We start from the raw sequence: 24,804 nt of genomic DNA on the forward strand, positions 1-24,804 counted from the left end.
CTAGTAGCCGCTCCTGCTGTTATGCAGCAAACAAAAGTCTGAATGGTAACTTTTAAGTACTATTTACCATTTAGGTGTGACTTCAAAAATGCACATATGACAACTTATTTCTACATTCAGCACTGTTTTTTAGCAACCAGTGACTGTTTAGGTAACTACTAATTTTTAATTTGTCAATAACTTAACCATGTTTTGATGTGCAACAGATTGTTTTAACAGTTTGCTTAAAATATTAAACACTCTACTCCGGCGTGGGGCATAGTGCACCCTGACGATGGTGTGGCAACTGCCAATAAAGAAGAAGAAGCTTTTGGGTTAGTTATGCCTGGTTCACACTGTAAGATTTTAAAAGTGTTGTTTGATTTTTAAAACCTAAGAGACCCCACACATGACGATAGTAGATATAACAGGTTTGGTCCTACAGTGTGTGGTGTCCAGCTGCACGGCAAGCACAACACACCACACCCGAACAGATTTCACTGGAGAACATTCAGATGAAATCTAGCAAAACTTCTCGAGATCAAATGTGAGTTCAAAGTAAATAAACATGGCGGATGAGGAAGAAGCAATGGAGATAGTTTGTAGACAAATTTTAACAGAGAAAAAATGTGCGAGAAGGGGCTCTACTGTTGAATACATGTTGAATATCCTCTTAACACACCACACACAGCAGGAATATCTCATAGGATTATTTTAGAGTCATCACGTTAATCAGGGTGTCCTGAAGATTGTTGGATGGGGAAGATCGGGTCAAAACTTAGCATAATTATCTTACTGTGTGAACCAGGGCCGACCCGAGGTTTTATGATGCTCTAAGCTGAATGTAATTGGGGCAAACCTCCAGCTAAGCCGGGAGGAGCAGCAACGTTTAATGTATTGCTCACGAGCATCCAGGGGAAAAAAGACTAATACTGGTACATCTGCTTATAACTGTCACAGTATGCATGATATGTGACCCAGGCTCAGACTAGGTATGAGCTGTTCAGCGGTATTAAGGTATACCAAGGTTTCAAAATGTTTTGCTTTCAAAACTCAAAAATTTTTGTCATACCAATCCTATAGATTAAAGTATTTTTAATAAGATGCTTGAAAAAGTGACTGGATTGTTCTGCCTGCTTAGAACATAAAATGAAGCAGTGTTTCTCCTCCCCCATCTGTAGCTGCACACTGCTGGTTAGCTTGCTGAAAGAAGGTAATTACAATTACATTTAAAGAAGAGACACATTTCTGCTGTTTGGAAATATTGTGGGAAAAATGGTGTTAAAACAGTCTGTTAAGAAATTTACTTGGCTAAAGGAGCAGATAGCCTTACTAACTAAACCAAAAATTGTCAGCTTGTTTTACCTGTATTGTTCTGCAGAACAGAACTGCAAAACATACATTATTCTGTGCATTAAAAACTATATTCTGCGGTGTACTCAAGTTCATAAAACCATGAGAATCTCATACTGGCCCGGGCGTTATTTAGACACAAGCTGCGGGAACTAGTAAAAGAAGCAATAAAAATGATTCTGGTAATGTAACTTTCAATTTGTATATGTTTAGTACATTGGTAAACCTTTTTAAAGTAACCTAAAGGGCTTTTGGGAATCCCAGGCCAGCAAGGGACCCTGAGTAGGCACAAAGTTTGCTGATACTTAGGGCCAGCCCCACAAATAAGCTAACTCTGCTTGATTTATTTTGTTATTGCTTTTAAAGCCTGCTTTGTTGGCCTCTTTTATGGACCTAAACATAGAATTTTCCACTTTATATGCAAAGAAAATAAGAAAATATTTTGATAGATTTCTGTGTCCCTCTGGTTGGTCTATGTGGACTGTGACAGGTTCTGAGCTTTCAACTTTCTTTCCGTACTCTGCCTGTACATATAAACCGCTGTTAACAAAGTGCCTGAGAACATTTACATACAGTAGGTTGGTACACAGCTGAATATTGTCACATGATGACAATAATGAGCAGCTCTTCAGGTTCAGTCCAGTACAATACAGTATATTTTTACCGGGTAGATTTCTACCCAGGTAATCTAATTTGGTTCTGGTTCCAGCTGTGGAAATTACCAGAATAAAAGAAAGGCCCCAAAACAGTCCTGATTCCTGGAAAAGGTTCCTGCACTGGAAATGCACCTTCAAAAGAATAAGTTGATTTATCAGAAGATTTGTTTTATCCTGCAACAAGTACCAGCACCGGGAGCACTTTAGAAAGAAATTTTGGTTTACTGACCACCATCAGACTATAATTACAGAATGAAAACAATAAGAATCAAACTACAAAGCACAGTAAGTATATGCAAAAAGTTTAAAAATAAAATAAAAACTAAACAGAAATTACTGTAACATCAGTGAAAAGGTCAACATAATCAACAGCAACATAGCAGTAGAACCGGTGAACATCACCATTGCAGACAAATTGCACCGCCTGACAAAAAGGGATTCAAACAAGAAGATTTACTGTCAGATAAATGCCAATCAGTAACATCCTGCAGAGGTCCGCTCTACAGAAAACAAAATTATAGCAACATTTATCTGCTTTTTTGTTAATGTTGTAGCGAAAAACATTAGTTTGTTAGTCTAGCCTGAAATGTTGCAAGCTAATGGGCGGATTACAACGTAGTTTCACAATCCCCAGAGGACTAATCCTAATTAGTCTGGTGAAGCCCAGACTTCTCCTCTTGTGGCTCCATGAGTTTTACATTTGTGGTTTAGAGCGAAACATCTCAACAACAGCTTAATGGGCTGCAGCACACACCTCTCAGCCTAAATGAAGATTCTTGTAGCTTTATTTACCCATGCTATCGTTTAGAACTAAAGTCATTTTAAGCTCAAAGTATTCTGCTTCAGATAAGTGTTTTTAAGCTAATGTAGCTTAAACATCCTGAATTATTAAGAACTTGCTCTGGCTGCTCAATAATTCGATGCACATTGCCTAGCAATTGTATTTAAACCTGAACCTTATTTGGCAAGCTAAAACAGTAAGCTTCAATGTATTTTATTGGAACATGGAAACATGGTTTTCAACATTTCAACAAATCAAGTGAGTCAATACGTTTGGAAAACCACCTTTGCCACCATATGTATATCTGGAAGATTTTGGGGGCTTTGTGTCTACCAGCTTTGCACATATGGAGACTGAAATTCTTGTAGATTTGCAAAATAGTGCAAACTTTGAATAGAAACAATCGCATGACATCCATTTTCAAATTTGCTGTAGATTCTCAGTTACATTTATGGCTGTACTTTAACTGAGCCATTGTAACACATGAACACACCTTGATCTAAACATTTCCATTGTAGCTCTGGCTGCATGTTTAGGATGGTTGTCCTGATGGATGAACCTCCACCCAGTCTCAAGACTCTTGCAGCCTTTAGCGCATTTTCTTTCCTCAAGCTCAATTTATTTATCCCTGAATTCTGACCACCTTTCCTCTCTGAAGGAAAGCATCCCCACAGAATGATACTGCCACCACCATGTTTCTTCAAGAAGATGGTGTGTTCTTGATGTTACTATTTTAGTATTCCTCCATACCTTCTGACGTCTGATGTGTTCTTTGGTTGGTCATAATTTTAGGGGTGTAAAAGTAAAGGGGTCTGAATGCATTTCTATTGAATGACACAACTGCAAACCTACCAAGACTTTGCTGTCCACCTAAACTTAAGGGTTAAGCAAGGTCAGCATAAGTCAGAGAAGTGGACAACAGGCCTATGGTTACTCCGGAGGAGCTGCAGAGATAAACAGCCCAGGTGGGAGAATCTGATGAGAGGAAAACTATTGGTTGTCCATTCCCTACACCTGGCCTTTATGGAAGAGCAGTAGGAGGAAAGCCATCGATTAAAGAAAAACATGAGAAGTCCCATGTAAAGTTTGTGACAAGCCATATAGGAGATACAGTAAACATGTGTTAGAAAGTGAGGTAAGAAAGTCGGATGATACCAAAATTAAACGTTTTGGCCTACATGCAAAACACTAACATTGCACATTATACTGAACACACCAAACCACAGTCAAAAATGGTGATGGCATTATGTTGGGAGGCTTTTCATTAGCATAGTCAGGAAAGGGTGTTATAGCTAATGTGAAGATGGATGGATTTAAATGCTTGGTGATGCTGGAAGAAAACCTGTTAAAGGCTATAAAAGTGTTACGACAGTAATGGAGGTTCACCTTTCAGCAGCACAACAACTTTAAGAATGCAGAAAGAGCTACAAGGAAAGGGTTTGTAAGCATATTCATGTATTAAAATGGCTCAGTTAAAGCCCAGACTCAAATCTAGTTGAGAATGTGTAGCAAGACCTGAAAAATTATGTTCATAGAAATATAAGTTGATGTTCATAATTGTGCTCTCCATCTAGTCTGATAGAGATTGAGCTAGTTTGTAAAGAAACTGGCCAAAAATGTCAATCTCTTGATGTGCAAAGTTTTTGCAAGGAACTATAGATGCAACAAAGAGAAAATATAGAAGCCCACAATTTTACAGCAAACAATGATAATTTTTTGGAGCAATGGTTTATTGAAGCAATGGAGTGTTTTTGGAAAAATATCTTTGCGGAGCAAACTTGACCAGGATTGCATAAAATGGCTGGCACTCTTGAAAACATGTGGTATGAATTATCTGCACAGCACTGTGGGAGATAAAGGCACAAAGAGAGAGAGAAAGAGACGTGAAGAAGAAAATTTCCAAAAAATCTCCTTGTCTATAATTGAACACCGTCTTTTCTTTTGCTGTTTTCTGTCTTTTGAAGCCACACTGCTCCGTGCTATCTCAGAGCTGATGGATGTGTAATGAAGTGTGGAGGAGAACGATTGCAACTTCAGCTGAAACCCCTGTCGTTCAGCATCTCAGCCCCAAACACTTAACAGCGAAAACAGACAAACCTCGCAGATGAGAACTAAAATCATTTTTTTACACAGAGACACGCTTCCCGTATGTCACATAATCTCATCCATTAAAGGTGCGTGTGTGCTTGCTGAGGGGTCCATTAATAAAATATGACTCTATCATATAATAGACTTGTCTGCCAAATTACAGGAGACAGAGAGGTAGCTTGTTAGAAGACCTGAGGAGGAGGTATGTGTATGTATGAGGCAGAGAGAGATGAAGCTTAAATGGACAGATTAAGTGGACCGCTCTCATCAAAAAGGCACATTAACTAAGTGTTGGCATCATTGATAAGGCACAGGCAGTAACAAGGACTTTAAATATAACTGAGCGGGCAATAAAGAAGTGGACAATTACTTTATTCAATTCAATTCAATTCAGTTCAGTTTTATTTATATAGCGCCAATTCACAATACATGTTGTCTCAAGGCACTTCACGAAAGTCAGGTACATACATTCCAATTAATCGTAACCATTGAACAGTGCAGTCAGATTCAGTTATTTATTCAAATTGGATGAAAAGTTTTTCTATCTAAGGAAATCCAGCAGATTGCATCAAGTCAGTGACTTCCAGCATTCACTCCTCCCGGATGAGCATGTAAAGACAGTGGACAGTCACTTGTGTTGACTTTGCAGCAATCCCTCATACTGAGCATGCATGTAGCGACAGTGGAGAGGAAAAACTCCCTTTTAACAGGAAGAAACCTCCAGCAGAACCAGGCTCAGTGTGAGCGGCCATCTGCCATGACCGACTGGGAGTTTGAGAGAACAGAGTAGAGACACAAAGAGAACAAAGAAGCACTGTTCGAGGAGTACTTTCTATGGGAAAGAAAAGTAAATGTTAATGGATGTAGCTCCTTTAGTCGTTTCACCTAGAAAGAAAGAACAGATAAACTGAGCCAGTGTTCAAGGTTAGAGTCTGAAAGAGAGGACATAGAGTTTGTTCCAGTTAAGCTCAGTCAATCGCCATGTCTAGGAGAGAGAAATGGTTAAACACTGAAAAACAGGGCCATGTGGATCATCGGTAGAGGGTGAGCATGAAGTTGTTGCCAGCAGAAGCTCGGACAATTCCCCTCTCCAGAAAGGTGTCACAGGTAGACACAGAGTCAGGCCAGGTGTAGCTTCTAGGAAGAGAAAAGAGAGAACAAGGTTAAAAGCTGAAATAACAGCAAATAATGCAAAATTGGAGAGTAGTGTGAGAATGTAGCGAAGAGTGTGAAAGTGGTCATTATGTCCTCCAGCAGCCTAAGTCTATAGCAGCATAACTACACAGATAGTTTCAGTTCAGATTATTTAGTTAAACGGCGCTTATTTACAACAATGTTGCCTCAAGGAACCCCACAAAGGGTCCCACTGATGGTCAATGTTATACTAAAAACCACAAGGATTGGGATACATCCCTCTGTCAGACTGATTATAACCATTGGAAAAGAGAAGGGGTCATACAGGTAGCAGAAATGGAGGGTGTGTTTGCACCTCAACCATAACTGAAGATAGCTCAGGATAAACTAAGCCACTCTAACTATAAGCTTTATCAAAAAGGAGAGTTTTAAGCCTAGCCTTAAAAGTAGACAGGGTGTCTGCCTCACGGACTAAAACTGGGAGCTGGTTCCACAGGAGAGGAGCCTAATAACTAAAGGATCTGCCTCCCATTCTACTTCTAGAGACTCTAGGAACCACCAGTAAACCTGCAGTCTGAGAACGAAGTGCCCTGTTAGGAACATATGGAACAATCAGATCTCTGATGTATGATGGAGCTAAATCATTAAGGGCTTTATATGTGAGGAGGAGAGTTTTAAATTCTATTCTGGATTTAACAGGGAGCCAATGAAGGGAAGCTAAAATAGGAGAAATATTATCTCTCTTTTTAATTTTCATCAGAACTCTTGCTGCAGCATTTTGAATCAGCTGAATGCTTTTAACTGCATTTTGTGGACATCCTGATAGTAAAGAATTACAATAGTCCAGCCTTGAAGTAACAAATGCATGGATTAATTTTTCAGCGTCACTCCTGGATAGGATATTTCTAACTTTGGCAATGTTCTGGAGATGAAAGAAGGAAATACTAGAAACCTGTTTAATATGGGATTTAAATGATATGTCCTGGTCAAAAGTAACACCAAGGTTTTTTACTTTATTACTGGAAGTCAATTTAATGCCATCCAGGTTAAGTGATTGACTAAGCAGTTTCTTTTTTAAAGACTCCGGTCCAAAGATGACAACGTCTGTCTTGTCTGAATTTAGAAGCAAAACATTTAAAGTCATCCAAGTTTTTATATCTTCAAGACATGCTTGTAGTCTATCTAACTGGTTGGGCTCATCAGGATTTATGGATAAGTAAAGCTGAATGTCATCAGCGTAACAATGAAAATTTATCCTATGCTGCCTGATAATTTGACCTATTGGAAGCATATATATAGCAAAGAGAATTGGCCCAAGTACTGAACCCTGTGGTACTCCTCAATTAACCCTGGAGTTTAAAGATGATTTATAATTTACATGAACAAACTGGAATCTGTCAAACAAATAAGATTTAAACCAACCTAGCGCTGTTCCCCTGATCCCTACAGCATATTCCAGCCTTTCTAAGAGAATATTGGGATCGACTGTATCAAATGCAGCACTGAGATCTAACAGAACCAGAACAGACACAAGTCCATTATCTGAGGCCATAGGAATATCATTAGTGACTTTCAGCAGAGCTGTTTCAGTGCTATGATGAGCTCTGAAGCCTGACTAAAACTCTTCAAACAGGTCATTGCTGCTCACACATTTGATTAGCAACTATTTTCTCAAGAATTTTAGATAAGAATGGAAGATTGGATATAGGTCTGTAATTTTTCAAGTCATCTCGATCAAGCGAAGGTTTCTTAAGTAAAGGTTTAATTACAGCTACCTTAAAAGCCTGTGGTACATATCCATTTACTAAAGATAGATTAATCATATCTAAAATGGAGCTGGTAATCAGAGGGAACACTTCCTTAAATAATTTGGTTGGGATTGGGTCTAACATACAAGTTGAAGGTTTAGATGAAGCTAATATTCCTGATAACTCAGGAAGCTCCACAGGATCAAAGCAGTCCAAACACAAATCAGGTTCTGCAATTATTTCCAATGTTGTCTCACTTGCTGAGGATGAAGTAATCATCCTCGGGAGTATGTCAAAGATTTTCTTTTTAATAGAATCAGTTTTATTTAAGAGGAATCCCATAAAGTCATGACTGCTAAGAGCTAAGGGAATGGATGGCTCAACAGAGCTATGACTCTGTGTAAGTTTAGCAACTGTACTAAAGAGAAACCTAGGATTATTCTTGTTCTCTTCTATTAATGATGAGAAATAAGCTTTTCTGGCTTGGGGAAGTGTCTTTTTATACAACAGTCGGCTATTTTTCAAGTTTAAATAGGAATCCTCTAGGTGTGTAGAGCGCCATTTTCTCTCCAATTTTCTAACATTGTGCTTTAAAGTATGCAGCTCTGAATTAAACCATGGAGCCTGCCTCCTATGAATGATTACCTTCTTTTTCAAGGGGGCTGCATTGTCTAATGCACCACGCAATGATGAAGTAACACTATGAACAAAAGAATCAATTTGTGAAGGGGCAGAAACAGAATTATTGCCCTCCATTGTGCTTTTCAGTGATAATGAGGAAATTAAAAGTGGAACAGATTCTTTAAAGGTTGTTACAGCATCGCCTGATAATGATCTACTATAATGAAATTTTCTTTCAGGTGTGGAGTACTCGGTTAAATTAAACTCAAAGGTTATTAAGAAATGGTCAGACAGGACAGGGTTATGAGAAAATATTGTTATGTCTTTACACTCAATGCTATATGTCAGCACAAGGTCCAGAGAATGAAGACAAAGGTGGGTAGGTTTGTTAATGTTTTGAGCAAAGCTAATTGAGTCTAAAATAGCATTAAACGCTATATTTAGGCTATCACTTTCAATGTCAACATGAATGTTAAAATCCCCCACTATAATAACTATATCTGTATTTAATACTAAATCAGATGAAAGGTCTGAAAACTGATCTAAAAATTGAGAGTAAGGGCCTGGAGGATGATACAAAACAACAAACAGAAGTGGTTTTAGTGCTATGCAATTTGGATGAGGAAAACTAAGGATTAAATATTCAAAAGAGTTGTAGCTATTGATTGGTCTGGGACTAATCAATAAATCTGACTGAAAGATGGTTGCTACTCCTCCTCCTTGCCCAGTATTTTGAGGAATGTGAAAATTTAAATAATACAGTCACATTGGTGGGTTTTCAAGCAATAGACATCAGTTTAAGGTCATGACACTGTATGCCCATTGGATTTATGTCTCCACTTTGACTAGGCCATCCCAGAACCTTAATTTAGTTACTTTTAAGCCATTCGGAGATGGACTGGCCAGTTTGCTTTGGATCATTTTCCTGCTGAATGACCCAAGTGTCCTTTAGCTTAAGGTCACCTACTGATGGTCAGACATTCTTCTTCACTATATTGTGCTAAAGAGCTGAATAAATGGTTCCATAAATTATGCCTGGTCCATGTTCTGCGGCAGCAACACTGCCGCAGAACATCACACCATGTGGTGTCTGTAGAATGTACTTTTTCTGAAATACTGTCAGTAGTGCACAGACTATTTTCCCAAAAACCTGGTCATCTAGATGTTTTATGGCAAATATGAGACAGGTCCACAGTGTTTTAGTCTTGAACCTCTCCCATGGAGTCCATATCTGCCCAGTCTCTTTCTTATTGTTGACTCATGATGTTTAAGCCTACTTCAAACAGTCAGAAAGGTTCTGTTTAAGTGTTTTCTTGATTTTACATGTTTGGCAGTAAACAGGTCGCCATGTGGCTAGTGAAATTGTGAACTCAGCTTTCCAAGAAATGTGGTCAACTGTCATGATTTGTAGTATTTTAGGTTATGCCCCAAAGGGTTTTGCCATATCATTTCATTTTTCTGTGCTTATATTTTGTTAGCTGTTTTTCATGCTTTCCTTTGCATTTAGCCTTGAATTATTCTTGTTAAAGTATTCACAGTTTCATTGTTTAGTTTCAGTCATGTTTCTGCGTCTATTCTCAGCCACTGCCACCATAGTCAGCTTCATTCGATACACCTGCTTCATGCCAATCAGTTTTACGGTTTTCACGATGCTATTATCCATATATACTCCTCTGTTCTGTTTACTCCTCGCTGCAGTATACTGTTTGCAATGCCAAGTCTGTCCATGTCCTTGACTGTTTTGCTCATGTCCGCCCATGTTCTTGCCTGGTCCTGCCAACACGTGCCTAGATGTAAGTTTTTACCATTTTATAAAATTTTCTAATCACCACTCTGCCACTGTCTGCCTGTCTTTACTTGGGTTTGCTTCAAGAGCCTCTTTCTGACAGTTAACCACACTTAATTGAATGATCAGACAAGGGTGGGGGGCGGGTGACTTTTCCCATAGGGCCAGGTTGGTTTGATTGCTTATTTTACCCTTAATAAGTTAAATTATTTGAAAACAGCTTTTTGTCCAACATTAAATTTTGTTTAATGATCCGAAACATTTAAATATGACACAAAGCAGAAACATAAGACATCTGTAAAGGGCCAAGCACTCCTTCACAACCCTATAGATATAACATAGGGAGATACAAGCTTGTACACAGAATAGAAAACATCTCTCTAAATCCAAATCAAACTGCCATGAGTCACACTGTCACTGTGGCAACAGTGGCTGACTCCATGCAGAACACATTCTGTTATCTCTCTTTTCATTTCTCTGTGCGCCACACACAGTCACAACCATCGTTCAGCTGCACTAATTCCTGCACTGATCTCTCAAGTGCATCAGCACATAAAGTACTTCAGGTGTTCGCATGTGACTGCCACAAGTCAGGGAGCAGATTTCTATCCCTCAAATCTCTAAAAAGCTTCTCATCTTCCTTCCTTTTAACCTCCATGTGAAAAGGTGTAATACTTTTTGCATTAACCCTAGTAAAGAAGCAGAGATGTTTTTTTTCTGTGGATGTGACATAAAGGTTTTTAAAGGGGCGAGCTGGATCCGCACTCTAACATTTCAGCCACCAGATGGTGTCTCCCATCACTGCACAGAGAAGAATTAGAGAGGAGGGAGGGAGGAGGTTCGTTGGTTGTTGCCTGCTCGATCCATCTTCATAAACACAAGCAATAGTTGTCCTCTGAAAACAGCAACAGAGATAAATTGAGAGGACGCTTGGTTACGGCAGGCTTCCCGGTTAGTTGGCTAGGACTGCAGGAGTATCTGTTGTAAATGTATGGCTCTGTTTGTTGTTGGTGGTCTCTGTGGCTTTGGATGTGCTTGAAACAGTCTCTGGTATTCACTGGCATTCCGTCATGGCTCTTCTCTTAGAAAATCATCACTGAGGCTAAGGACTATGTCTAAGAAATAGCACATGTGAACATACTCTCGTTTTTTCATGCAAATAAGATTTTCGTCTAATCTGAATTGGCTGGTAGAGTCTCACCTAGGGGATGCTTTGCTTTTTTTTGTTTATACATGTGCTCTCTGCAGCACTTGGGACATTTGGATGGAAAAATACATCTACACCAGATGGCTCAAATTGTTTTGTAATGCATTTATTTAGATGCAGAAAATCAGATAAGAAAAACAATACCAGCTAAATGTTTTTCTGGTTGATAAGGAGCAGGAGACAGACAGTTTAACTTTGCAAGAAGATTAGAAAAATATTAAAATGGAAAACAATGTTTAGTTTATATGAAAATCATTTACCCACAGAATTTAAGTTTTTAACTTATATGACACATTGAACAGATAAACGTCACAGGTTATCAGAGTATAATATGAATGTGGAGTGCTGTAAAAAAAATAAATATATTTTTGGTAGAGGTGCCCCATGTTTTTCTAGTGAAAGGTAAATGGACTGAACTTATATAGCGCCTTTTCAGTCATACCGACCACTCAAAGCGCTTTACATTAGAGCCACATTGACCCAGTTGCACTCACAAACACGCACACTTTCATACACAATACACACATTGGTAGGCAACTTGAGGTTGAGTGATCTCTCAAGGGGCACATCAACATGTGGAAGGAGGAAGCTGGAATCAAATCCACAACCTGCGGATTGCAAAGCAGCTACTCTTCCCACAGAGCGACAGTCCCCTCAGAAAAAGAACATTATCCCCTGGGACTTTCCCCTGTTCTTCTCTGGGGGGATTGCGGTAGTCCCTGCGGTGGTTCCCCTGGGGTTCCTGTGCTCTGGGGGCCTTAGGATGTCTATGGCTCGGATATCCTCTGTCTGTCTCAGGTCCAGGGGGCAGGTCTGTGGCTCCTCACACTCACTATTGCATATTTTTATGGAGAAACCTTGTATACACAAGCATGCTCACACTCCCAGACCCCCCATTGTTTAGATTCAGGTGTTAACGGATACACAAATGTTCTATATTGAGCAGCATTTACCACTAAATACATCTTGCATTCATAAGTACTGTGCACTTTTTGGTAAAAAGCCTGTTATTATATATGTTTCTGCAGGTGTAGAAGCAGTCTTCTAGGGTGTTATCTTGTCATCTCTTCATCCTTCTCTCTCTCCTCCATTCTTTTCTCCTTCTCTCCTTTTTCCTTTTTGCCCCACCTCTCTCTCTTTCGTGCTTCTTATTTCTTCCTTTTTGTTTCTGTCTCCATGTCCATAAAAATTTAAATGATGATTAAACAGGCCTCTATTGTGGCAAAATTAAAACAATGCAAAGAAGATTGGACCAAAATTCCTCCACAGTGATGCAAAAGACTCATTGATGGTTATTGCAAATGTTTTATGGCAGTTGCTGTTACCATGGGGGGTACAAACAGTTATTTGGTTTAGGGCACACTTACTTTTTCTATGCAGGGCCAGGTTGGCTTGGATAGCCTTGTTCACTTAAATAAAAGAATTATGTAAATTGCTGTTTTGTATTAAGTGAGGTTATACTTGTTTGATATTAATATTTTTTGTTGATCTCAAACATTTAGTGTAACAAAAAAAATCAATGTGGTTTGTGGAGATTTAAGGGTGCCAGATTTAGGAAAGAACAACATAATATTTTGACAATAATAACTATGAAAATCCACAAAATTCTTTACATTTGAGGGGCATTGAGCAACAATATTAAAATGTTAAACTTGCAGTTCAGGTCAGGCGGACGCTGTTCATTATTGGGTCCTTTCCCAGAGAAAAAAACAAAAGAAAAGTATAAAATCCATAAGAGATAGGAAATTTACCATACTGTGCATTACTGTCGGAATACCTCTCATGGGTAATACAGATTTGTTGATCATGATAACAATTACATTTTGTAAAAAGTGTACAGATAATTATACAATGCTGAGTTTGGCAAAAGTACAAAGAAAAATACACTAGAACCATTAGGTAACCAGTCCAAGTCAGCAGAACGTAGTTTGTATGTGCATGAACCAAACCCATTTCAAAAATATCACCCAAGTACAAAAATGGTACCTATCAGTGGATAGTGCATATCTTAAGTTGCACATACTGTGAGGTTTCCCCAACACTAAATCCAACATTCCTTAGAAGGGAGGATCCACAGAGAGTTGGGAGGACGATCCTCTTAAATCTTTAGCATTTTCATCATGGTGAGATGGGAACATTAAACCTAAAGGATCCAGATAAATGAGATACAATTTATAATAACTGTCCTCCTCCCACACTATCTGAGAGATGCATTCAGATACAATAGCACTGGACTAATTCTGCAAAGATGCACAGATGTTATGGGAGATGCTGGTTACAAATCTTCAGAAAGTTGTCATACAACTGAGGGTTTGGGGAAAATATTGCATATGCTGGTTAAATAACAAGACAGAACTGTTTAGCAGTCGGATGTAACGGTTTAATTATGGTTTCTGTGTGTTATCGTTTCAGAAACAGGACGCCAATCATTGTTGAATGATACGTATCGGGAGTCTTTGACAAAACTCTCCACTGTAAGAGTCATGTTATGTTAGCGATATACGTGGTCATGTTGCATTTGAATTCAATCTGAAAAGACTCACAAAGAAAGGGATGGCAATTAGAAAAGTTTTAATGATGTGAAATTACATGGTTATTTCTTTGGGTCTCGGACCTGGGAGGAAGACATGAATGCTGAGAATGAAATGAGCTAAAATGATCATTTGTAAGGCTTAGATTTAGAGATGTCTTCCTCCTGATCCGACACTGGTGGTGGGTTGGCGGCCAGGGAGCGAGGAAGCCAGGAGTAGATGTGAAGGAAGATGGTGGAGGTGGGGTGGAGGAGGGATGAGCTCAGCTGACAAGCGAGGATAAACACAGCTGAAGGTCCTTTAAAAGCAAGGCGTCAGAAGGTGATTGGATGGAGAATCAGACGGACATGATGCTGATTGGAAGGCAGGGAGACGCACTGAAAAGTCATTGGAAGGTAGAGGCGGTGAAGGTGAGTCTTTCATTCTGAATTTTCGTCTAAACTCCATTTTGAACAGTTTTCACATATTTTCGTGTGCATGACTAGCAAAATGCATTATGGTTGATGCACGTTATTTTGTTGATGAAATCTGTGATTTTCTCTTTAAAAAAACATTAAAGATGCCGGCTTTTCTGTGTGTGATCTGCTCCATTTGTACAGACACTGCTCTTGGTGTGAAAGACATTGGTCTCTAAGTTTTATAACCCCCCCCCCCCCTTTGGTAGTGGACTTTTTATTACCAATGTTTAACACGGGTGCTTTTCTTTTTTTCTAAACTGTCTCAGTAGATATGGTGGTTTTAACATTTTTTTACCTAAACATCTTTAAAACATTCAGAATAATTTCAATAGTTAGCCAAAGAATGCTTCACTAATCAATGAGAGTGCCTCCAGTATGTCTGCACATCCTTTAGTTCTCAGCTGACTTACCTGGTCAGGTATAAATGGAAACTTTGTAGGAACCCGACCCAAAAGTATTCATACATGCGGCAGATTTATATTTTAAATGATTTCTATTCAACCAAGGCATTTGTTTCTGATAGGAAATGAGATGGACCTTTTGAAAAATATTATAAAAGATGTCAAAAGGATATTCTCCATCAGATTCAAGTCACGACTGCAAAACCTTAATATTACGTCCAGTCAGAAGAAACATGTTGGTAAAATAAAATTTTAAAAAAATGCTTAAAATCAAAGTCTGCCCGGGGTGTGAGTAATATTGGGCCCAACTTATTTGAAACAGCTTAATCATCATTAACGTTCATGCTGTGGATGCTGTTTTATGTTACCTTTTATCTGTAAAGGCTGCAGGGCACAGAGGTGTCTGGGATGAAACCAACTTTGAGAGTAAACTGGATGAAAAAAAACAAAAATCCATGCACTGAAGCTCAGATTGATGAGCCTGTTTTTCCCTCTGGTTAAAGAGCGCATCCATCATGCAGGATACATTTAGCACTGCTGTTTCACCTTCATCCATCTCATCCTCTCTCACGTGCAGAGGAGGGTGGAGATGAGCCATGTTGGCTCGTTTGCAGCCATCAGAACTGAGTAATTTGGGTGCAGGCTCGTTGCTCCTCTGACTTCTTTCCATCAGAGTGGAATTTTTTTTTCCTTCCTTTTTTGCAGCACACCAGTGGTGCCAACAGCTCCATCAGCACCACCAGATGCACTAGACACATTTGGGCAGCTCACTCTGCAACCATGGTAACAGAAGATTTTTACTAGTTGGTAGCAGCCAATAGCAGGGCACTTTGCACTCACCTCCATCCAATGACAAAACAGCCTCCAGCCCGGCCCACCTCAAACTGACACCGATGGGGTTATGCAAAAAGGATTTTGAGATTGGCTAACGAGTATGAAGGAGAGCATGTGTGTGTGTGATGCTGCAATAAAATCTAATGAGAGGATTCCCTCTAATTTACCTGCAACATTGTAGAGTAGATACATTATTTACAGATCATCTTAAATTCAGCAGCGCAGTAACCCTGCAGCCTGTCATGTCGCTCCACCACACCTCCACACACACACACACACACACACATACACGAACTGAGGCAAATCTCAGCATGTGACCAAGCACTTTTTAGAGGAACAGAATAATAAAATCTCTGACAGAAAGACGAAAGCACAAACCAATGTGAGCTGTCAATAAAGTCATTTATTATTTCACACAATGGATAACATGAACAACTTCAACTGTAGTTCTTCTTAATAAGTGCTCAAGGCTGCTAGCCAACAGAAGGGTAGCAAAGAATGAGCATTTGTTTTAAGGAAAGAGGAAATAAAATAAAATAAAAAAAGCCTACAAGATCATGAAAGAGAAACATGACCAAAAGCATGCCAGCAGACATGGATATACATATATAATACAGTTATATATGTGCTTAAGACATATATCTGTATGCTGGCAAATGCAAATACAAAATATATGTGTATGCTTACACATACATACTGTGAGGAATATATGCATATGCATGTGCATCTAGTATTTGCTCTATATGTCAAATATTTGCAGTTTGTAATATTCATACAATGTACAAAAATGCCTCATGAATTAAAAAATCCATTACAAAAAGAAGGATATTAAACAATGTACAAGTCTTGGTTCAAATTCAATTGAAATTCAACTTGTCTAAAATATTTATGCATACAATCAAAATTGAGCATGCAAATAAAGGAGAGCCACTCTAGAAAAAGGTTCGAATACACAATGTATACAAATTAAAATATGCCCACTCTGTTAGAAGAGCTCACTTTGTGCTCTACAGAAGTACATTTATTGGTTTTCTCAATGCCTTGTCTACACTCTCAGTTCAGAACAATGTGATAGCTTTGAATGGGAAACAGATGCTAGAAGGATGACAACATTTATGTCTCTGTTATACGACCCCCCCACTCCAGGTGTAGGACTCCCATCACTGCATGCTATCAGGGGAATAAGATCAGAATATAGCTGACAGTATCTCTCATCCTACATGATGTCATTGTGGCACAATCATACATTTATAACCATAATGTATGCTCCAACGCTGCTTACAAGTCAACCGCAATCTTTTATGTATTTTGTGGAGATCTTATGCAACAGAGCAACACAAAGTAACTCTTAAATGTGAAGCAGAAGGAAAATGACACATGGTTCTCAAAACAGTTCCCCCAAAAAACCCGTAAGGTGTAGCGTGCATATGTATTCAGCCTCCTTCACTCTGCTACCCCTGAATAAAATCGAATGAGACCAGTTGCATTTAGAAGTCACCTAGTTTAAATAATCCACCGAAGTTAGGGAAACAACACACCATCCCCATTGTAAAATATGGTGGTGGCAGCATTATGCTGTGGGGATGCTTTTCTTCAGCAGGGACAGGGAAGGTAGTCAGAGCAAAAGTTCACTTTAAAGCAGGACAAGGACTCAAAACCTACAGCCAGAGCTCCAATGTAATGGTTTAGACTAACGTATGTTGTTGTATTATAATGGCCTAGTCAAAGTCCAGACCTAAATCTAACTGAATTGTGGTTCTACAAAGTATACAAAGGGGGGCTGAATGCAAATGCATGCCGCAATTTTCAGATTTATAATTCTAAAAAAAGGATGAACAATAACACACACATTCAAGTTTGCGGTTATAAAGCAACAAAAGGTGAAAACGTTCTCGGAGTATTTATCAAGAGACCCAGACCAGTTGCTAACAAGAGAGCATGACCCCCACTCACAACCACATCCTCTCTGAAGTCTCTGTCAACTGAAAGCTCTGGATTAGGATAATACTTGTCAGTGTTGGAAGGCACTGGAGCATTGGCTGGTAGAAGGAGAGACAAAACAGACAGGACAGCACAGACATTACCTACGGCCTTTAATTCCACCATCAGAGACCACCACCCCACCACAACACGGAGGCGTAAGTGGCCCACTGGTATAGATCTAACCTTCACCACAACAGACTGCAGAGCCACAGAAAGTCCTCTACCAAAGCAAGGTTAAGCACACTAACATTAGGTTGAGAGTATTTTGGGCTTTTTCCTTTGAGAACTCCCCCAACACACAACCCTTCTTCGCGCTACAGCAACGCACCGTCTACCTGCAGGCAAAAGGAGCCGAAAGTCGGCAGAGATGCCTATTTTTGGTCGAGTTCACTACGGTCGGGTCTTTAGGACATTTCACAAGGTAGTAGGGAAGGTTATTTTAGCATTCTTTGTAATTGATTGAGCTGGAATAATGATAGCCTTGAGTAAAAATATCACAGTTTCAGATTATTAACAAGAAAATGTAAAACATTAAGGTAGAACATGGCCTGATTGCTTTACACCCAGAGAAGAAAGAATTTACTTCAAACACTCAAATAATGTAACATATTGATATTTTGTAAAGATAGCATGTAAAGCATTTAGAAATTATTTTGATGTTGATACACAGACTAAAGCAAATAACATAAAACACCTGTTTGTTTTGAAGGGCTTATTGCACATGATCTGGTCAATCTAATCTTAATAAAAGGGCTTTAAATGGAAAAAACGGTATGACGGTATTTAAAGTCGTAACGTTTTAGAGCACTGATGTACCTTAAAACCGGGAACCGACCCATGCCTGGTACCAAAGTACATTATTTGTGTCATTTCTCTTAGTTTGCTTCAGTCTTGAGGGAGACAGATGGCGCACTGTGGCTTTAGGAGGTGGTTTCTTGTTAGTATCCATGAGCGATGGACACAAAAACACGATTTACAACAAACACATCAATACTGTAGTTTTACATCTGCTTAAGGCTGTACTGCATAGAGAGGCAGTAAGTATAGTTTTCTTGAAATGATAGTCACTTTCTGCAGAACTCTATTATTATTGTCATTATTACAAATTATTATTGGTATTATTCACACAGATTCACTTTATTCAGCAAATAAGACCACTTATTTCTCTTTGTCGAAGGGGTGGACCCGGAACATCAACTTGTTTTAAGGTCAGTGCCAGATACATGACCAGATGCATAGAAAATAATATACGCCAATGTGTTTTTTTCCTGACAGCTGCTTCTCTTCCTCCTTTTGTCAGATATTTTACTCGTTAGGAGAAAAAGCGATCTTCAACTACACATCAAAGACACAGAGAAGAATCAATATCTCCGGACAGAAGCACATCTGACTCAGTGGGTTTTTCTGTTTCCGCCCCTGCTGCTGCATGGCGGTTTTTAGGTCAGTACATGATGTGTATTAAATACAGCGAGTCCAGCCCCTCCAGCTCTGTCAGGATGATACGGGGTCAGAAAACTAGAAGAAAGCCCAGAGACAGAGAGAAGGGAAAGGACAAAGGCAGTGTCAGGGTTCTGATGACTTAAGACACATGTGTCGATATGCACAATCATGAACATGCTTGGGTCACTCTCTCGGGGGCACTCCTTGCCACTTTCTGTTCCTTCAGTCAAATGCAATCAGTGATAGAAAGGAAACATAAGGCACAAGTTGAGCTGCTGTAACTGAAACTGTCACCCGGCCCAAGGAGAACCGAAGCCGCCGGACTGAAAAAATTCCCAAAGAAACACTGAACTTCTGTTTGTGTCTGGGAAAAATCCTACCATGACCCAAAGTGCCATATACTGAAAGAAAAAGAGTTAAACAAAAGGCTTACTGACACTGAGATCCAACATGGCTACATTCTACAGTGCACATAGGAATGCTTTACATTGCTGCCAATGTGGTGGAGAGTTTCCCAAACTCTAATACTATCAAATACTACATCCTTACACTGAATACTGAGACTTTGGTTTCAAAATCAAAACACTGGAACTGCTTTACGGAAATCAGCTTGAACAGAAAAGAGGATGGAGGGGGGGGGGGTTAACTGAACTATCCGATCACGACTTTGAATCAGGCTTAATTTGTTTTTGTTTTGTTTTAATGCTTTTTGGCTGCGCGGCCTGCATATACGAATTGATTAAAAAAATAACGCATGCTCTCTGGAACAGGCGTCGAAACCAGCGGATACAAAGAACACATAAGGCTAGAACAAGCATGTAAGTCCTGCTTTCTGATTGATGCAAGTGAACGGTTCTTCATAGTGCATTTAACAAACTCTGAAAGTTCACCAAAAAACACATCCGACATTCCATTTTATCCAACGCTCCCTCCCTACCCCATCCCTGGGATACAAACACAATAATGAGCGTATGAACGAATATACATGGTATTCTTCTGTCTGAAAACATACCTGTCTTGAGTCACACCCATGTCTGGTTTTGGTTATAAAACAATACACACTTTCATTATCTACAATTCTATTTAAGATACTGGAAGCCAGTACACATCTTTGAGCTGGTTTTTTTCCCATTGTACAAGGCAGGCAACAGTGGACTTTTAGTTCTATGTACAGTCGGGGGACAAGTTTTATCCACCGTATTGCCTTCAATTCCCTGCCCAGGAGAGGCCTGAGCAAGAGGGGAGAAATACATGACAAACAGACTAAAACAAGGAAGCTCAAGGACTGCAGATTGAAAACATCAGTAGGAGTAAATCTTAGGGGTAAAACAGGGTAGATGAGCTGCCAGGAAGTGTTCTTCTAAAAGGGGTTGAGAAACCTTGAAAAATACCTTATGAGGGGGAAAAAAAACTCAAAGACAGGGTAGGGAGGTTTAATTACTGATGTATTATCCTGCATGACTTTCACAAGCTTCCACAAAAAGGCAAAAAATAAGCAGAGCTGCACAGTTTTATATGAACCACCCCCCCCTTCCCGTTTGCTGGTAAATATATGGCTAAAGCCACATTCAGATACTGTATCATAAAGTACCATACACGTCACTGTATCAGATACATAAAGAATCACATGAAATCCTACTCTATCATAAGTACCACACACTTTATAGCATCAGATTCAGTATCAAAGAGTACCACAGATAGTCAATGTGAAGAAAGGTCCGGTGGATCTTTGAAAGGCCCTTGTCTGGTAGGGCTTTTTGCAGACTGTTGGAGGTTGTTGTTTGTCCTCTGCCCCGCCCCACCCCGCTGTGCTCCTTACTACCAACTGGAAAGGAGAAACAACTCAAAGTGCATCAAAGAGTTCCCGAATTGAGGGCACTGCATCTTTTAGGCCTGAAGCAGCTCTGATTCTGATAACTGCTCTACCTTTAGTTCAGGGGTTGTTTTTCATGCGGTTCTACTGACTGCCAGGGGCCCACAGTTCATCCCTGCTGTGGCCCCTTCCTCTACGTTTGCCCTCTTTATTCACTGGAGGAGGCACGGACCGCGCCTGATGCACCACGGTCTCGATTGTCGCCGAGATGGAGTCGTGACTGGGGAGCTCCTGAGGCTCGAGGCTCAGGCCCGGCCTGAAGATATGTCTACCTGGCAGGTTATCGCACCTCTCCAGGACCGGCATCCCCAAAGTCCTCCCGTCGCTTTTCCTGGTGGCCAGTACATCCAAACCTTGAGCATTCGCCCAAATGTCCTCCCTCGTGTCAGCAGGCTGGGGTTCCTCTAATGGCTGCTTTCGGGGCCGCCCGGGCCGTCTCTTGATGACATTATTTCCCGTTTTGGCTTGTCGCTGTAGACGCTTGGCACGGAGGATCTTCTGCACATGATCAAAGTTCAAAGAATGCATCCTCCTGACGTCCTTCTGTATCTGTTCCACCTCACGACGTTTATACCTCCTCTTAGCGGTGACACCTGGGGGCATAAAAGAAACTGATTTAGGTGAGTAAACAGGCTGCAAAGCAAGCAAGCAAGAGTTCTTTTGCAAGCATAGTGTAATTTAAATCATGGAAGAAGGTCTTTTTTTAGCTTCCTGCTAATTTTGAGATATTCATGTAAGCTTTTCAAAGCCCAGCTGAGCCAGGAGAGAGGAGCCTATCCTGTAATTGTCTGTTAGAGAGCAGAGAGGAGGAGATCCTATTTTGCTAGCAGGAAACCCAAAGAAATGTCTCCTTCAACCATTTAATATGTCGCCACACAAAAACATAGTGGTGCATCTGGAGAACAGGCTGCCAGCAAGCCATACACACTCTAGTGCACACACACACAAACACACACACACACCCAAAGACTTATCTCCATCATCACATAGACACAAATAAAAAAAAACATGTGCACGCATACTAAAGGCACCAACATGCAGAAATAATGAATTCAGCAATTCAGAATGGCTGAGCAGAAGAAACTCGAGCCATATTGTTTCCTTCACACTGATGAACTGGGCAGTGGGCCCTTTACACGCTGTTCTATTCTTTCTCCTTCCCATCACACTCTTTCACCTCTCCTCTCCACTCTTCATGGGAGGCAATATGCTGCTCTCTCATTTCAATGAAACTGGAAACACTGCACCGTTTCATTTCCGTCTTCATTTCAAAAACAGCTTCCTGATCTTGGGTCTGTTTCAGTCTCTCTTTTTGTTTTCCATCTTTGTCCCCTTCCCCACAAACACCCCCCTGCCCTCCAACATTCCTCCCATCCTCTCCTCCCTGTCTGGGCACCGTTCCCGGTGCTCAAAGCGAACAAGAGCCAAAATGGAGGAAAAAGCACAATCAGCCGCTGGTCCCCAAACGGTGCACATGTTACCGCGCTCTGTCTCTTTTGTTTGTTGGGAGCTTTTTGCTTCTATTCCTGGATATGTTCCTTGTTGAGGTCCACCATCCTGTTGTTACAGTTTAGCTGTTTTTTTTTTTTTTATCGTCATCCAACACTTCAGTGAAAGGATTTCTCAATATTCTTCAGTAGCTACATCTGGTTGGACTGGAATATAATGACTAAGGTTTAGACACAAGGCAAATGAGAGTAGACACGGTATAGTAACATTTAGTAAAAATACCATAGTTTTACTATATTAACACTCAGATTTAAAAGAAACAATGTATAACATGGTCTAAATGCATTTATTCAAAACAGTTCATCAGCCAGTATTTTGCAAACTTTTAGCATTACCTCAATAAGAGTGATGTGTGGTGACCTTTTAGTCCCCACAACATGACCATCTGTGCTTTTCACAAACAGCCATTTTCAAATGGCTCTATTTTATATTACTTGTGAGCAAGGAAAAAGTGTAGTAGCCTTCTTTCAGCCAGCTCACTGACAGTGTGTAGCAACAGGTGGGGGAGGCACAGGGCTGCATGATTCCATGCTCCATAGAGCTGGAGAAAACTCTCCAGAACTTTCTTTAGTATCTTACTGAAAGGACTTCAAATAGTTAACCTTTATACCAATAACCAGCCCATGTCTAATAGAGAGCGAGTTTATATAGGTTACAAAACCTTTATTAATTTGCAAAGTTATAAGAAAATTGACCATTTTCTCATGAAATTACCTACATTTCTTTAGGTGGATTTAAGTCACAAAGCAACATTTTCAGTTTTTCTCTAAATACTTTTCTTTGGGTTGGGCATGGAGTCTCAAGCATCCATTGGGACTGGGACTGACATTTCAATTCTACCGGAATCGTTCAAATGTTGAAATTCCGATTCCTAGTTTCGATAACCAGTCGGCCGACTAGATGAGGAAGCCTCTGAACGCCATAGCCTTCGATGATGTATGAAGGAGGAGCTGCAGGAAAAACTGCTGAGCAGGCATTCAGCTGACTGAGCATACTGGGTGAGGGTGCATGAAATGCGGTGTGCTTGAAGACAGAGGATGTGCAGCAGAGTAGTTCGCCAAGTGTGGCTTAGGACTCACCTGCAGATAACAAATACACAACGATTTCTTTTTTTGCTGGTGTTCATCACTTGGATAAGAGATTATTTAAAGTTGCAAGTGAACACAACAGCGTAGATGTAGTTGCAGGCGGACTGCTAACACCTTCCATGCAAGCGGTTAAATAGTGGGTCTGCTGCATAAGTTGCCTGTTCTGGAACTGGCCCACGGTAATAGAAATGGTAGCGACTACAACCATGGATTTGAAGATACAGCAGTTGTTTACCATGGAGGTTCTGGACACAGCCTGCTGAGGAGGCATTGCTGACCGAGGAGTCAAACTGACTTTTTAGGCAACCTGTGCAGCTGCTTGGACATCAAGAGGTGTGACAGGTGATGCTCCCCTGCCAGGTGCTGTTTGATCTACATCCTCTACTTCACTGTTATCCTCTGGTAAAACACTTTTTTCAATTACACATATTTTAACGTATATCAAGTGACAAATAAAGTACTTGTTGTTTGTTATCTGAGCTGAGACTGTGTTTGTCCCAGTTGACCTCAGGAACTTCTGAAGGATTTGAGATACATTTCTTAGAGGATGTTTCTGAAAGGCGCGTTAAGTCCATGGTATATTAGGAGGAATGCAGCTTCAACTCTCGGACTCTTTCTGTAGCTTCCTAGTTCTACTTCAGAATCCTAAACAGACCACTTAGTACCTTTGTACATCAGCTAAACCTTTGTTATTGAGTATTTACAGGAATTATAGACATAAATAGTAGAGAAAATGCTCAATTCTTAACATAATTTTATTTAATAGTTTATTATTTTCTCTAAATATTACACCCTATTTCCATTTATTTTGGTTCTGATTTCCATTTGGGCCACTTGACTAATTAAAAACGAACGATTAAGATCCCTGATCAACTCAAAATAATTTTAAGCGCCTTTGTGGTGAAATGTATAATTTATTCAAGTAAAATAACCAAATTTCATTAAAGCCGACTTTAGAAAATAGAAAATGACTTTAAATCGCCATCGCAGCGCACACAAAACTTGCCCCTGATGGGTCTAAATTGACACATAGTTGAAACATTCATTTTTATACTGGACCAGCACCAGCTTGTGATTGTGAGTGGTAGTGCTCCTGTTATCATCTCACAATTAATGCAAGGAGATTTTTTGGCTGATACAACATTCAAACTGCTTATATCAGCTGTATGCTGTAAATTTTCAATTTACTGTTGCTGAAAAAGTCAGAAGAGGCAGTGAAATTAGTGACTGCAGAAAGCACTGAGTGGCTGCAGTTTATGAGCTGCACAGAAGCGAGCACACATGCACGCTGCAAAGTAGCAGAAATTTATGAGCTCCATACATGGAACATAAAA

General features: G+C 40.0%; 1 protein-coding gene across 1 annotated transcript in view; it reads right to left on the minus strand.

Moving 5' to 3' along the window:
* Positions 1-15,960: 15,960 nt before the first annotated feature.
* Positions 15,961-24,804, minus strand: part of setbp1 (SET binding protein 1) — a 56,261-nt gene continuing 47,417 nt past the window's right edge. The window contains exon 7 of the mRNA XM_047380733.1: positions 15,961-21,466. Within this exon, the coding sequence (XP_047236689.1) occupies positions 20,958-21,466 (509 nt within the window). The 3' untranslated portion in view covers positions 15,961-20,957. The remainder of the gene's footprint in view (positions 21,467-24,804) is intronic.

This window comes from Girardinichthys multiradiatus, chromosome 12, assembly GCF_021462225.1.
Source record: "Girardinichthys multiradiatus isolate DD_20200921_A chromosome 12, DD_fGirMul_XY1, whole genome shotgun sequence".
Lineage (NCBI taxonomy): Eukaryota > Metazoa > Chordata > Actinopteri > Cyprinodontiformes > Goodeidae > Girardinichthys > Girardinichthys multiradiatus.